General features: G+C 45.5%; 1 protein-coding gene and 1 long non-coding RNA gene across 2 annotated transcripts in view; one reads left to right on the forward strand and one right to left on the reverse strand.

The window, feature by feature from the left end:
* On the reverse strand, positions 1-13,367 carry PPEF2 (protein phosphatase with EF-hand domain 2). The gene is made up of 16 exons (XM_053976358.1): positions 13,307-13,367; positions 10,042-10,169; positions 9,440-9,497; positions 8,794-8,969; positions 7,658-7,772; positions 6,763-6,809; positions 6,195-6,361; positions 6,075-6,111; positions 5,845-5,994; positions 4,829-5,164; positions 3,903-4,088; positions 3,127-3,269; positions 2,497-2,603; positions 1,425-1,588; positions 804-891; positions 1-583 (listed from the first exon to the last, which is right to left on the reverse strand). Exons 1-16 carry the CDS (start codon positions 13,365-13,367, stop codon positions 402-404), a joined length of 2,145 nt encoding a protein of 714 aa, XP_053832333.1. The 3' UTR covers positions 1-401.
* LOC128806639 (uncharacterized) overlaps positions 11,230-16,109 on the forward strand; it is a 16,492-nt gene continuing 11,612 nt past the window's right edge. Inside the window, exons 1-2 of the long non-coding RNA XR_008436890.1 lie at positions 11,230-11,298; positions 11,603-11,689. This is a non-coding gene — a long non-coding RNA (uncharacterized LOC128806639). The remainder of the gene's footprint in view (positions 11,299-11,602; positions 11,690-16,109) is intronic.

The raw sequence follows: 16,109 nt of genomic DNA on the forward strand, positions 1-16,109 counted from the left end.
TAGAAAAAATCGTTTATTAAAAGGAAAGCTGTGATCAAACAGGTGCTACCTCCTTAAAACACTGCCTACAAGTAATACATTGACTTCCACTTTACTGCTCTTGAATACACCCGTAACATTTTCTCACATTGACAAGAGAAGCTAAGTTACATCTTCCCTTTGAGCAGGAAACTATTTAAAACACAGCTTCTTTTAAAAGCAGTCCAAATTGAAGAGCAGCTCATCTATTTCACCTGTTAGCTTCCCCAGATGGGTCACAGCTCTCACCTACAGTGATGTCTGTTTTGGGCACCTGCCTTCCCTTTCCCTGCTTGCCATCTGCAGGCACTCTCTAGGTTAGGTGGGACAGTCCTGGCTTTGTAGAATTCAAGGCATGGGACATGGCAACCCTCGGCAGGTTCTCAGGACGGGCGCTGTTTGATGAGGCGGAAGGCTTCCAGGAACTCGTTGAAGTCAATGTTCCCATCCTTGTTGAAGTCAATGCTGCGAACCAAGTCATTAATGCCATCATCCGTGAGTTCAATGTTCATGTGGGAGCTGAACAGCTTCCAGGTTTGCTGGAATTCCTCAAAGGAGATGAGACCTGCAGAGGAGCGTTTTACATGCTGCAGCTAGATCTCCTAATGTGGAGAACACTAGCTGAAACACAGCTTAAAGCAGCAAAGTATTATGATACAAATGGACATTTGAGAAGCGTGGGAGGGAGGAGGAGGACCCAAGCTTAAATAAAAGCACCTCTACACATACTAAAGGAAGCGCCAAAACAGAAGGCAGTGATCAACAGCCCCTGCACACCTGCTTACCTGAATGGTCTCTGTCTATGATCCTGAATATGGTCTCTAAGTTGGATCTGTTTCGATAAATGACTTCCAGCAAGCTCGACTGGATGTGCTGAAAGACACGATCACAGTTTTCATCTTTCTGACACCTCTGCTCTCTCTGAGTTATTATTGCAGATGTGTCCACAAACAAGAATATTTTTTGCTCTCAAGAACTTGCCAGCAGTGCCTTATCAACCAGGTGTGTGATAATTGGGTCCTCTGTGCAGCTGCAGAACAGACCATCAGCGTTATTCTGTGCTAACAGTGAGCCAGGCTGCATTTTATAACCACTGCAGAGCTGCCTTTGCTGGGCGTCATTAAGAAACTGCTACTTGAAGAGTGGAATACAGTTTTCCTACTCACAAGCCTGTGTCCAAAACTACCTCTTAATTTTGATTTCACATCCATCATCTATTTGTAAAAATGGGCTGGATGCCTCAGGACTACTTGAGCTCAGGCAAGACTTCCTATCAACTTCAGTGTGATTTTGGATTATGCAGGAACTATCCACTGTCCTTTTGTACTACAGTTGATTTGTACATGTGGGGGATCTGGTGAGCAGCTGCTCACATCATGCTTTGATGGAAGAGGCTGAGTGCTTACCTCTTGGCTCCTCTGCTCCATGGCCAGGTCATCCAGCCAGGATTTGTATTCCAGCATGCCATCCTCAGTGCTGTGCACCAGCTGCGGCCTCAGCATTCGCCAGGGCAGTCCCAGCTGCAGCACTGACTCCACTGCTGTCGCCCAGTTGCTCAGAGTGATCTTTCCTGTACACAAAAGGGAGGCACCTCTGGGACACAGGCAGCGTAAAGCACGTTAAGGCAAAAACAAAGCCTGAAACAGTGACACACAGTCTAGGTGCTGCTGACAGCACAGCATTATTTTGCAGTGCAGGCACACATACACTTCCCATCCAAGCCTCAGCAAGCTTTTCATCATTGTAACAAATCCAGGCTACGGGGCCACAAACATCTGAACAAATGCAAGACCCTAACTTTGAGTATTTCATTAGAAATTTGCAGCCCACTGCCCATTTTAGCAGTGGCTGTAACAACTGAGCTGGATTCCTATGAACAGTTTTGCTGGCAGGGAAGAAAGCAAGAAAGCAGTTCTCCCAACCACCATATCCCTTTTCTCCCCCAGCCCACCAGTGGACAGTTCTCAGCAACACCTCTTTGTCACTGCAGCAACACAGCACTCCTGTCTGCCACAGGAGCTCTCGGCTCCTTCCTTAAGGCTCTGACAGAGACAACTGCCATCAAAGACATCCCTCGCTTTCCTCCTCCCAGTGATTTGGACTCCAGGGATGAAGGGGCTCTAGAGACCACCCAGCCCTTCTCAAGTGACACAACAGACATGTTCCAGGTCATCTTCCCAAGGCTTGATCAGTACTCCAGCTGCAAGGAGTTCTTCTAGGACCAGCCTCAATTACTACACCTTAGGCTAATGACATACTGCTTTTTTTCAGCGCCCCCACTTCATGGTGTCACTCAGAGCCATCCACAGAGACTGAGTAACAGCAAATGACCTCTGGCAAGGTTTGATACAGCCTCCCCATGACATCTGGTGACAGTTCTCAGTGAGAAGTCTCCCAGCCAGCCACAAACTCAGCTTAGTCCCTTCAGCCCTATTGTAACGAGGCAATGAATGCGCACGTCCCTCAGCTCTGAGTTACCTGTATTGTCCCCATCGTAGGACCTGAAGGCACTGATGAGGGCTGAGGTGTGAGCAAAGAGCTTTTCCCGCAAGGCTCGAAAAGCTGACTCCTCTACTCTGCTGATTCTGGAGGATGCAGTACAGAGAGAAGCACTTGAAGGACTTGCCATGAATCACAAGAAAAACTGCACCTTCCCTCCCAGTGCTCTACCTGACTTGTCCATGGATTCCCCAGAGCCTCACACAACTGCTTTGCACAGCTACAGCTGCATCTCAGTGCTTGTGGCAAGGCACTGCATGCCCAGGGCACAGTTCCCTGCAGCCACAAGTCCCTGCATTCATTTGTGAAGTAACCACCCAAAAGAGAACATCAGCAAAGGTCAAAAGTTAAAACCTGACATGGAAAAGAGGAGCAGAAAAATCAACAAGCTTTAGAAAAATCCCCTTGGAATTTTATTAACAATCCCTTCTCAACCCTTGAGCTTTCCTCAGTAACTTCAAGTACAAAGCTTAATCCCTCCTGTAGAGCCATTCTTTAGAAAATCAAGCTGTGAAAGTTCATCTCCACAGTCAAACTTCCTAAAAGCTCACAAAGTTTTCCCTTCAGGAATTTTGACTTGGTGAATACAGAGCAACAAGAAAACCTTGCCTTTGGGTCATAGTGAGCATATGGGCTGTCTTGTTTGCTTGGTACTGAACAAAGTGGGGGATGAGGTCTGGTCCCAGCTTCACATAGGCTCCCCTGTTGCTGCCAATCTCATAGTAGTTTGAGGCTGAAAAGATGGTCAGCACCTAATCCCCAAAAAAAAAAGCATTTGCAGTCAGTACATACATCCTGTAATATTTATATATATGTAAACAACAGACCTGATCCCCTCTGGAGTCCACAGACTGTGAAAGCACCATGTTCTGTGGAGAAGAGGGAGAGACAGGTGGCAGCTGGCCTGGAAGCCTTGCGCGTGTGAGTTCCTCATGGGTGGCACTGGTTACACATGGCTCTGGCCACATGCTGGGCTTCCTCAATTTTTCTGTGTTCTCTCCCAACAATTCCACTCTCCAGAGCTGGAGTGCCCTGATGAAGCCACCGACCTGACTGTGCATCTTCTGAAAACAGAACTTGGCTGCAGCAGCTCAGTAGCACCCTTTTGTAGCTCATCTGCAGGAACAGCTGCACTAAGTGGGGGCCATGGCACAAGTGGGTTCAGGTCTTTTCTCAAGCACCACACACAAGGACACGATTTATCTGCACAGCCATGTCCCCAGCAGAGCAGATGGCTCCAGATTGCCCTGAACCAAGACTTCAGACAGAAACACACTTCAGTTAACTCCCAATAAGCCTGTTCAAGGATTTTGCATGTGTTTAAAGCCCCACCACACCCTGGCAGGATGGAAACCCAAGTACCCTTCACACCACCCCCAACTGACCTTGCGGTTGTGACAGAACTCGTAGCCCTCCTGCTTGCACTCGTGAGAGCGGATGAGGAACTGCAAGCTGTACTTGTCAAGGAACTTCTCCGTCACATCAGGCCCAAAGTAGCAGCCACCACCTCGCACCTTATTTTCTCTGCAGCCCTCCTGAGGCATGGGGTCGCTCCAGAGGATGTCCAAAACCTGAAAGGATTGGAAAAGTTCACTAAGGAAATACAGCTCAGTCTCGGAATCCCTCCCTAGACTGCTGCTATAACCAGAGTGCAAGGGAGCAGACATTTTTCCTGCATTCCAGCTGAAGACTGTCACAGACCTGGGCCACCTCAGAAGTGGCCATATTGTTGACCATGAGCTACAGGCACATCCAAAGTGTCTGGGGAAAGAGGGATGTGCATAAGTCAGGCCTGATACAAGCTTTGCCTTTGCTAGCATTAAGATGTCCAAGAGCCTTGCCTGTCTTCCTCTATCCCAAAACACAAGTCCTGGGGCAAGAACAACCAGCAGATCCTGAGGCCATTAGCAGGCTTAGTATAAAACGCCTTTGTTCTCTAGCCAGGACCTTCCACAGCCTCCAGAAATACAAGTGCTAACTCAGTAACCACTGTGTGGATTAAGGCTTAATCCCTTTAACCCTGACTTCAATATATAGTGCTATAGTGAAAAGGTGTGCAGCATTGGAAGGTCACACATAACGTCAACTAAGTAACAGTGGTTTCAGAGTGCACAGAAGAGACTCCCAGGCTGGAAAAAACAAGGAAAGGAAGTCCCTAGCTGCTCCTACCAGGAGGTAACAAAGGTACCCAGCAAAACATCCCCACGGCCTCATAGATCAGTCCTTCCTGGCCACCTACCACTGAACAACAAACTACTGCAGGAGGCACCCCACAGCACACCCAGCTCAGGACCCTGCTAAGACTCCTTACCTGCTTCCACTCCTCCTGGCGAGTCCAGCACGGCTCATCCACATCCTTCAAGGAGACCATGCTGGAATAGGTGAGCTCCTCTGGCTCTGACTCGCTGATGTCCACCAGCCGGCGGCATGTGTCGATTTGCTCCTGCACTGTCTGCCGGAGCCACCTGGAGAACTCCAGCCTGTTGGCTGTGCTGGGAGCCTGGGCTGACTGGGGCTGCAGAGATAACCTGGGAGCTGCCTCATTCCCTGCTGCATCAGTGCCTGATTCGCTCTCCCCATTTATGGCCTGTATTTGTGGTTTTCTACTCGATTCCTTCCTTTTCTTCAGCCTTAACACAGAAATAAACTGAAAGATATGAGAGAAACAGAGCTGATAATACAGCATGAAACCTAGACCTCCAGCTCTAACGTTCATTGGCAGACTTCAAGTGATCCAAGCCTCCAAGCCCCACTCCCTTCTTGCCATCAACTGCTGCTTGACTATGGGGAACTACTAGTGCCATCCTCTCAGACAAGCCATCCTGGGTTTGCAGCTGGGCCCCATGTCCATCACATCTCACTCTTCCTCATTGACTTCCTGCACACAGATTTCATCTGCAAAGGGAACTAGGCAGCAGAGCAAAGGAAGCATTAATGACTAATGCAAGAGTTGTGATTTTATTTGGAGAAGGAAAGGGGTATTTCCCAACTGGGTGAGTGAGGCAGAGACAAGTTAAATGATTTATCAAACTCCTTCTGGAAATCTAGGGGTAAAAACAGGCTAAGGAACTGTGGGACAATGTCTCATCATCACTGCATTTTTACTTCAGCACCAGCACATATTCCAGAAACCAAGAGTGCTTCATCCCTTCACAGCTCCTGCACACACACTAATAAACCAAAGCCTATACCTGAACACAACCTTGTCTAGGGCGACCATCTGTTAGATTTGTCTTGTCAACAGCTAAGCTGGCATGTAGAAATGAGCTTCTCACCACAAATCAGCAACACTGTTGTCTCTTGCAATAAATGGGAAATAAAACCTACTTTGTCCCTTTGAATTTTCTCAAGCATGTCCAGGTCAGTGGTGTCAGAGATGCCCCCATGAATAATGAGGACTTTCTGATCAATCAGGGTGGCCAGGGGCAGCCAGCAGAAGACATTCTGAAACATCCTCAAGATTTTCTTCCCATGCACCTGAGAGAAAGAAAAAAGAGATCATCAAGTCTTCTAAATGCACACCTCACATGGTAAATGAGACATAAACAGAGGCCTACCTTGTATTTCTGCATCACTTCCTTGGTGAAACCATAGCTAAAGGAACAGGAGAAAGGAAGCTCAGTGGGATTTTGCACAAGGCCCCCTACATGGTGCTCAGCTCTGCACAGAAGCCATACCGTAAGTTCACCATGTGGTCCTCGTGGTTCCCGCGGTTGAGATGAACCTCCTTGGGATAGATCAGGAGGAAGGTAAAGAGGATAACAAGGATCTCAAGGGACTGCTTGCCTCTGTCTACAAAGTCCCCATTGAACACGTAGGACTTGGAAGGGGAAGGAAGGCCATTCTGTAAAAGCAAGGAACAGGCAGATGTCACTGGAGAGGCCTCTCCAAGGTGTCTATATGCCCTCCCCCAGCTGCAGCCTCTCACTCCTATCCCAGGTTACAAGAGATCCTTGCTTATCTTTATCCTGTGGGCCCCAGCAGTGAAACTGGCAGTCACAAAGAGTTGTCATTGGTATCAGCACTAGAAAAACACCCATTAGCACTACTAAAATGGACATGGACATCAAGATTTTCTAGTCAGCAAGGGAATAAGCTACTGATTTGTGAAGCCATTTAAAACCAATCTAATTGACTCAGAGAATTGCACATGAATGGCCCCGTCTTGCAAACACTTCTCAACATGACATATGGGATACCCATTGCAATGCCTGGACAGCCTCCCTCTCCAAATTTGGTGCCTACCTTGTAAAAGATGAGGAACAGGTCATCCAGCTGGCCGTGTAAGTCTCCTGAGAGGCACAAAGAGATGAGTCACAATATGTTTACCTTGAACTTTAAAAAAACCCACCAATATGTAACTTGCTACAAACTATGTCCTTTATAAATTAATCACCTCAGAAATACTTTGGGAAGTGCAAGCCTAGAGGAAAAGGATACAAGGTAAGGCTTGAGCTGAAGTCTGAGAAGGACAGTAAAAAAACCTATACCGTGTGCTGAAGACTGATTTAGAAGCTTTGTTCATTTATCTCTTGTGATGGCACAACATGGCACAAGATTGTCATTATATGGGAGAAAGCTTCGCATTGAAAATACCAATCTAATTCTCATTTAACGTAATATTGGAGAGAGGTTTGTTTTCCAGAGGCTGACTGCATGCAAAAGTCTGTGCTACATATTTTTCAGAAATATCTCAACATTTTAACATTAGTCAGAGTAGGGAAAAAATAAAAAGCTTTGTCTCAAATTTACTTATAGGACGTAAAGAGGCATTAACATTCTGGATCTGCATGCATGCGCTGGTGCTCACCCAGAAAAGCTCCAGGATTTTGTTGTTTAAATAATCCCAGACCACAGAATAGGTCAGACCACTACCAAGTTTTGTGACCAGTCCTCAGCTGGATGTGGTTTCTGTGGTTTAGTAAAACAACTCCCAAGTTTGGGGTGAGAGAAAAAAGGCAGGCCACCTGGGTATTTCAGACAAACCCAGCTGCCCCTCAAGGCACCACACACTTCGCTTATAGAGAGTATTTGTGTTCCACGTTCAGTACAGAGGGTGGCACTGTGCTCTTGCTATCATTTTCTCTCTGCCCCACCCTCCCATAGGAGCATTCCACCCCAGAGGCTGCAAGGGACCCACCACACACGGTGACTTCCTCGCTGTAGCAGGTGGAGACATGGCTGATGTTTGGCAACTGCTTGAGGTGCTTCCTGGTCTCATGCAGGAGGTTTAAGACATAGCGAGCATGGAGCTGCTACTAGGAGAAAGTGAAGGGATTAAAGCAGGAAATCAGTGGCCTCTGAGCAGCACCACTGTGGCTGTAGACTCCACCAGGATAGCCTGGATGGTAGAAATTCTCCCTGGGATGACAGTCTGTGCTGACCTATGGGCTTACAAACAAGATGAGGGAAATACTGGGAAACAGCAGGATGGCAAACACTTGCACAAGGCAGCCCAGCCTCAGCACTGAGAGGGCTGGCAAGGCAACCCTAAAGCCCCAGCACCTTGTGTACAAGGCTATACCCACTAGGCTACACCACCTCCAGGAGCAGCAGAAATTCCAGCCCAGTATCACAGGTAAGAAAATTGTGCCTCTAGACCTTTCTTAACTTTTTCACATTGAACCAGTCTGTGAGTGACCACATGTCCTGCAGTGATAGATATGCTCAAAGCCAGGAGGTGGGGATTTAATGCAGCTGGGATATGAGACACCTTTGGTTTATGAGTTCTTTTTGGAGAAGGGATATTTTGGCCTAGTTTTCAGTTGAGCACATCAGCTGAGGGACAGCAGCAGAACACTGCAGTTGTATGAAGGCTTGTCTTGTTAGTTCTGGAGTGGTACTCAACTTCCTCATCAAAAAACTCACAATTTACATTTTAAACCAAGAGTCCAAGTTGCATAGCACAAAACATTGTAATTGGCTGTTTCCCTCTGGGCCATCCTATACTTATTTACAAATTGAGAAATTTGAACAAAAAATGATGAAAAGTCTCAACATGAGCTGTTGCTGATTTTCCCCTTTTAAAATGAAATTCAGATTCATATTGGTACACCCCTACATAAAGTGTTCGGTTTTGTCAGGAGTATATTTTCAGGAAGAACATTTCTATGGCATTAGGAAATACCATATAGTTTCCAACCCCATTTTGTTTAAGTGCCAGCCAGCTTGTTATACTCAGTCAATTGAGCTCGGTAAGAAAGTTAAGACCAAATCATCTATCCTACACCCCTGTTCAGAGAAGGGGAGAGCACGGTACCTTTTTGGGATCCTTACTTGTTTCTGTTGGAAAGCTTCCAGCAAGGCTGTGGCATGGTCAGGGAGGAGTGGGAAAGAGAGATGGGGTCCGGTGTAGGAGTCTGGCACCTCTATGGATTCATAGTCACAGTATTTTTCCAGCTCTGCCTCTTTGTAACTTTCCCCACTTATGAACATGCGACTGATAAAATCCCCTGGACAGCAGATTAGTGGGGTTGATTAAAAAAAAAAAAAATAGAGAAACAGACAAAAAAGGAGTTAAGTGGCTCCAGGTAGCATCCTAGTAATTTGCTACAGAAGAGCTGTTTGCTTAGGCTGGCACTCAGGAGCAATCGCAACCACAGATGCTGGGTACTGCTTGGCACTGCTACAAAACTTGCAGTGGGGGAAAGGCTGCAGAGACAAATGTCCATGTGCAGTGTGCACCGTTCTGATTCCGTGAGAACATACTGAACCTTTATACCTCCTTCTAGCTCCTAAGAGCAGGAATTGCCCCAGATCCCTTACACAGCTCACAGTCTCCAGACAATTCACTCTCTAATCCTGATGCCATCACTCTTGAGACTCTCAGCCACATGTGCCATCCTGAAGATTGCCCAACACTGGGCAATGAATTCTACAGGGTGCAGCCTTTGCCACATCTACAAACAGCACACAAACTTACTCTCTTTGCTGCTGCTTGGTGTGAACTGGTCCATGAGGTAACTGAAGAAGTTGTGAAGCTGCAGGAAGAGGGAAAGCCCATCATTCACCCCAGAATGAAATTCAACAGAGTAGCAACCTATCATAATAATTTTTCTGGAAATTTTACTTCTGCCCTCCTCTTGCTGTCTGGTATGTACAGCAACTCTCATTGTACCAATTTAAGTTTTGACTTTCTTAAAATGAAGTCAGAACAGTGGCTTTACCTTCAGCCACAGGCAGAAGTACACTGTGAGCCCTTCCTCTCCCTGAGAGCGAAGCAGCCATGTAAGAGAATTTTAATCAAAGTTAAAACATAACGAACCAAATAGACTTGCCTATTGTGTTCAGACTCCAGAAAAGCTCTGTAAAATGGCTCTTGTGGCTTGCTTTTGAGGTTCATTACTTTGTTTTAAGCAACATATGCATGCAGGGAATCAATCGGTTAAAAAGGGGCAAGAAACCCAGTGCCTGGCCCACTGAAGCACTTAGAGGGTTACCAGCCAGCAGCCAGAAAGGCAGAGTCTGGCACAGAAACCACCTTCCTATTTGTTTTCCTAGCTGTTCTTTTCCTCGGCACCATACCTTGATCTGATCCTGCTCGCAGGAATACTCAATGGATTGAAAAATTCTCCAGGTGCAGCGGCGGCGCATTTCCAGACGAGCCACATGGCGCCGATACCACTGCTGGATCAAGACAGCTGCCTTGAAAGCTAGGGGACAAGAACAGAACCAAGCTGCTGAGCAGCACTGCCTGCAGCTGAGGCACCTGCAACGGCTCCTTCTCCACCCCTCAACATGGAAGAGAACCTTTCCTTTTCAGGAAAAAGTTCCCAGGAATTGTCTTCTTGTGCCTAAGAGCAACAACTCCTCTTCTTTTTGCCTTCCTTTTTTGCAAGAGGTTGACCTGACCCCTGCCTGACCAGAGACCTCTGAAGCACTTCCAGCCATTGCTGCTGGTTCCTTCAGCACCAGCATTAACAACACATTATTAGGGCCTGAAAGCCCTAACATGTTCTTCAGTATTGTTATAATATCCTCCCTTTCTACCTACCTTGATCATTTTTATGTCCATCTTACCATCTCTAGGTGCTGGGGCTTCAGGAAACCAGAATTTGAACTGAGGTCATGCAAAGAGTTGGGGGAAGATAGGATACCAAGTTTCCTTCTAGAGCCCTAAAAATATGGGGGTTTTTAACCTCTCCGTATGCCAAATAAATACCTCTGCTTTTGCAGTTGAGGAAAAACTTTAGAAGGACTCTATAGTAGCATAAATATCAACATACCATTACCTTACAATAAAATAAAGACCAAACCACACCCACAGTGAAATAGGGGAGGCAGAACTTTGGCCATTAATGGCACAGAATGAACGAGATGCCACAATTTCCAGGTACCTCTTTGAGGTTCAGCCAGTGCTGACACCAGATGCTTCCCAAATTATGGCTATCTGCCCTTTGATCTTTTAAATACAGCCTCTGTATTCTCTCAGTTCCAGTGTGTTCCCTTCAAAAATTATTTCAGATGGGGTGTGTGCACGTTTCAAGTGAAGTACATTGGTGCAGTTTCACATTTCCTTTTTCAAGTTCTGCCACAGAATTTTACATCTAGAATCTCTCATCCTCCTTAGCTGTCCTTGATCCCACTTGGACCAGCTCTGCTACTTGACATCTCTCTTTGGATTACACTGCGTCCCTTCCTGTTCCTTTCTGGAGCCCCACCCGTGAGCCCTATACTTAGAACATCTTCTAACACTGCTTCTCTGTCTTCTTTAGGTGAGGGGGGAAAGGGATGACTGCTGTATCCACAGGCTGGCTTCACAATCCAAGGGAAACAACAGAGGTAGGGAACTAGGCCTGCTGCAGGAAGTGTATTCCCCTGTCACATTCACCAGAGCAGGGAGAGCAATGGGAGGTGTGTGGGAAAAATCTTCATTAAAAAGGAAAATTCCTTACCCCTACCCAAAGGCTGCTATGCACTGGCAAGAGATAAAGAGATCATATTAATTCAATAAGCTTGCATTAATTTCACAACAAGTGGCCCTTCAGGTACTTCAGCAGGAAACAGAGACCTTTCCCTAAAGAAGGTATCTCAATGGATTATATATAGAAAATAACGATCCTTTTAAATCATTATTCTCTTTCAGCACTGGGAATTGCAGAGCGCAAAAAAGGAAGATCTACAGTTGCTGTTCAGCAGGGGTGCAAGACACCCTGAAGTTGTGGGCAAGAAGGTAAGATTTGGCAAGCCTTAACTCAGGACTAACTTCTGTATTCTTTGCCTTCTCTCTTGCTGAGAAAATGCTTACTGATCAGCTGGGCTTGGAAAAAATTCCTTGTGATAACTCCACGCATACCAATGAAAACCAAAACCTTTGAAACAGTAAAAATTAAACCTATGAAAGACATGTTATCAAGTGCACAGTTAACATAAATACCACCATCAAGAGCATTAAAGCCCCAGATAGGCAAGGCACTGGCTTTTACTCTGCTTTTATGGAGACTGAATTTGCAACTGAAAAAGCCAGGTATTCTAATTTAGCAGTTTACCTGGGTGAGTTATATTTGGCAGTGTTTGTATCTGTTTGGGGGGAAAAAAAAAATCAACAAAGACAAGAAAGATTTAGCCACATATTATGATGATCCAAACCATGTATCGTATAAGCTGCTGAAAGCATAGCAAAGTGGCAGCACTCAAACCAGACTTCACTCCAAGGCCAGGCCAGCTGAACAACTCTGCTCCTACATTTACATTGAAAACAGCCTTCAGACCTTGGATGGGGGGGACAGGGATGACATCTGGCACACTGCATTTGGGCAGAAGGTCCTAAGCAGCTGCCCTGCTGCAGATGGCCAAATCTGAAGGGTGTTGAGAGCCAAAGGCTAGAAATTCAAAGAAGCTTTACTGCGGTGGGAAACTGTTGCTGAGCTATCAGATGTAGTACAAGGTCTCAAGTAACTGGTGTTGTGTTACACTTGCTCATCTTAAAATAACCCTGAATTTGTTGGGAAAGTCTATGGACCTCTGGTGCTATGGGTGACAGGTAAGTCTAACTTACATCAAAAGAGTTGTTCAATAATGGACAATAGCAAACAAAAGTGTGAGTCACAACCTTATCCCCACTTTCAATCCTTATTTTCTTTTCCAAGCACTTGCAAACAGTTTGCCCCATCCTGCTGTGCTGCCGCTGCTCATGACTGCATGATTCAAACAACAAAGACTGCTTATCTACTTTTTAACTCTTCCTTCTATCTAAGGTCTTCCTAATCAACTCCCTTTGTTCCACAGCAGACACAGGCACACGCCCACAAAATTGATACCATTGCAGAGGGCTTCAAAAAATAAATCACCACAACTTTGAGAGCTATAAACAGGTCTGAATTATTAGCAGAGATAAAGAGCACTGTGCTGATGTAATTAGAGAAAATACACACTTTTTGCTTTACAGCTTTTTGTAGCCACACCATCTCACCTTCTTTGTAACTAGATTTATTTTGGCTGCACCAGTAAGAGCCTTGGAAAATAATCCAGGGGAAGCAGCACTGTCAGCAGACATAACACCTGCATTACCCTGCAAGTATTTCATCCAGCAGGTGTTAATGCTAAATGTTGCTTCATCTCTAGTTAGGCTTGGGTGGATTTTAACCTACTCCTCGTCTAAATAGCTGTTATTTCCTCAAGCTTGTTGTCTTCTGCTAACACCTGAGAAGCCTTGTCATAGGATACTGAAAGACAGAGCCTCACTTAAATGCTGTGAAAAAAACACAGAGGAGAAACACATTCAGTGCAACCTCCCAACAGCACAGGCAGGAGAAAACAGGATAAGATCACTTTTCTAAGAACCACTCACCATTTTCAGACTTCTGCAGGGAGTACTTGTACTTGACATCTACAGAACTACCAGATCCCATGTTCTCCAACCAATGTTCCAACGTTGCAGACTGGCCCAGTGTCACCAAAACCACAAATGAGATGCAGGGAAGACCATTTGGTCAGAATCAAAACAGCTGCAACATGTCCCACAGTTCCAAGAATCTACAATTAAATATATTAACACTTATTATTAACTATCAGGTGGCCTCTCTTGTGCCCAAGTACATTTTCTACAACCAGGTTTCTCCAGCTACTCTCAGACAATCAGATGAGGATTTCTGTCTCACTGCTTCACATTTCAAGTGAGATTTTTAAACAGCAATCAGTTCAGCACCTTTAGCTACTTTCATAAAAATAGGTACTGTGATTGTTTGGCAAACATATAAAAAGCTTTTCAATACTGATAAAGAACAATTAAAAAATCATTAAAAAGCAGTATGTACAGACAAACATGCTGCAGTGCAGACAAATATTCACGTAGACCCCTGTAAAGGATAACTCATTATGAGGGATGAACACAAACCTGATATTTAATCTAACCACAGCTAGCAGGAAGGTAAGCCTAAAATAACAGCTATCAGAAGAAAATAACCAGCTTTGTTAAACACTGCTTGCCTTCATTCTTACACATCTCCTTGAGTGTGGGACTGTATTATGCCATCAATTGCCAGTATAAAAGGACAGACATCCAGACTTTAGTAAGCTCACTGCTGTGGAAGCTCTGCTCAGGGTAAACAGATCCTAATGCAAGATTAGGCGAAACTCTGAAGTCTCTCACTTTGAGGGTAACCAGAATGTCATTCACATACATTTTTCCTCTGGAAAATAAACAGTCACATAGTACTGCCAAAGCAGCCCCAGGCTGTATCACTGAAGAATTCAACAGATTTTTATTTTCCCCTGAAATTCAGGAAGGAAGGAAGGACAAAGCTGAGAAATGGAGGGAAAGAAATTAGCACTTATAAAAATGTTAAGACTGGTGTTGGTAGGAGAACACAGCTCGAAGTATTTTGAAGGGTCAGGACAGAGTAACTACAGCGGCACCACTGCCCAGGAGAAGAAAAAGTCCTCCTCCTTTCCTCACTTCCTGCAATCCTTTTTCTTCCTTCAATCTCTTTCCACCTAACCCACGTCTTTCCTCTCAAAATAGCTCAGATCCGCACAAACGGTAATCGAAGGAGCGTGTCCGGTGTTGTGTAAGGTGACTGATGTGTATTGGCTCAGGAAGGTGAGCCACACTGCAGCATGGGGAGACTCTAAAGCACGTCAAAGGCTGCAACTCTCTCTCCCTCGCCCAGGATGCCCAACTGTACAATGGCATCCTCACAATGCAACAAGCAGCTAGCACCAACAGGGCACACCACAACGCTTTCAGCAAAATACCTACACCGTTGTTTTATTCTAACAGTATCATTTCATAGCAATGTCACAAATTGCCTGAAATCACTGCGAAATGACACCCAGTTTTACCTAGAGCCTTACCTTCTTTGTGCTCAAATAATGCATGTACTCTGACAGCTTTCCAGATCATTAACTACTCCAAGGGACAATTGCACATAAAACTCACCAGTTATAGCTCTTGTTTGTAACCTCCTGTACCAGGGAAATCAGAGTTCAGGAAGAATTTCAGAACTTCTGAGCATAGGCCCATCTGGCCTACACACACAAAAATTTAACTTAATAACACGGATCTGAGGATTTCAACAAGTTTTAGCTTTCCAGAGAAGCAATGATAAAAATTATTAATTCTTCATTGGCCCCTTTCACAGCAATTAAAACACTTTTAGGTTACTTTTAAAACAAGGGAGAACAAACTTGAAGCACACACTCAAGTATGGTGTTCAGTATTTTGCCTGCTGAGGATGTGTTCAGGGGTACCACCTGTCTGCTTTGATAAAATGTGACCTTGGCTTTGAGGTCACCTTTGGCAACAATTTTTCTCTTATTTCCTTCTCTCTCTGCAAAACAAACAGGCATTCATTACTTGGGCAGCCCTGCTTTAAATGCATTTTCGCCATCCATAGCGAGGGATACCCTAGTGTTAGTGTGCCCTAATTATCATATAATAAAATGGTTTATCAACAGGTCCCTCCCAAGCAGTTGCTGGAGCCATGAACTTCTGTTTGTTGCCCTCAGATTTTTGTCAGGGCCACAACCTGAGCAAAGGAGCACAGGAGTAAATCAGGCTCCAATAGAATCAAACCTGTTCCACGGCTAGAAGGACTGAGGAAGAAACAGAACCAGTCCAACTGCTCAGCACTTCGGATCCTTCCTCATCCACCCAACAGTGACATGCACCCTTCCCTTCCTAAATTCCTGCACCTAAGAAACAGAAGAGGAACAGAAACCCATCAAGGCACACCCTCAAAGACTGGATGAACTGAGCAGCACCGCTTCAGGTACAGGTTGTATTAATTTCCACATGAGAAATATGATCCATCCAGGAAACAGCCAACTACCAAGCGCTCCTTCCTCATCTTGCTCTTGGCTGCCACTCCTCTCCTGCAGAAATACTTCCTTCCCTCGGGTGCCATCAGAAGGCCTCCACAACAGGTTTTCCTCACACCTCCTTCACACTGGGCTGTCCCTGGTACGCGCCATGGCACAGAGCACCTGCCAGCCAACACCCACACTCTAAAACCAGGTGACAAAAGCCACTGCACACAGTTAAACCACCGCTAAAAAGGCACGGACTTGAGAGCCCCACATGGACACAGACAACCAGTGGAACACCAAGTTCAGGGCCTCAGGAAAAGGCCACACACGCATAGAGAAGATGC

The sequence above is a fragment of the Vidua macroura genome, chromosome 4 (assembly GCF_024509145.1).
Source record: "Vidua macroura isolate BioBank_ID:100142 chromosome 4, ASM2450914v1, whole genome shotgun sequence".
NCBI classification, from domain to species: Eukaryota; Metazoa; Chordata; class Aves; order Passeriformes; family Viduidae; genus Vidua; species Vidua macroura.

Bases quoted from the DNA above. Each gene is read 5' to 3' on its own strand.
- PPEF2 (XM_053976358.1), bottom strand. From the start codon at position 13,367: ATGGGATCTGGTAGTTCTGTAGATGTCAAGTACAAGTACTCCCTGCAG. The intron at 6,362-6,762 runs GTAGGCACCAAA...TTGCTTTTACAG, and splicing joins TGTTCCTCATCTTTTACAAG to AATGGCCTTCCTTCCCCTTC. The intron at 5,995-6,074 runs GTAGGCCTCTGT...TCTTTCTCTCAG, and splicing joins AAGTGATGCAGAAATACAAG to GTGCATGGGAAGAAAATCTT.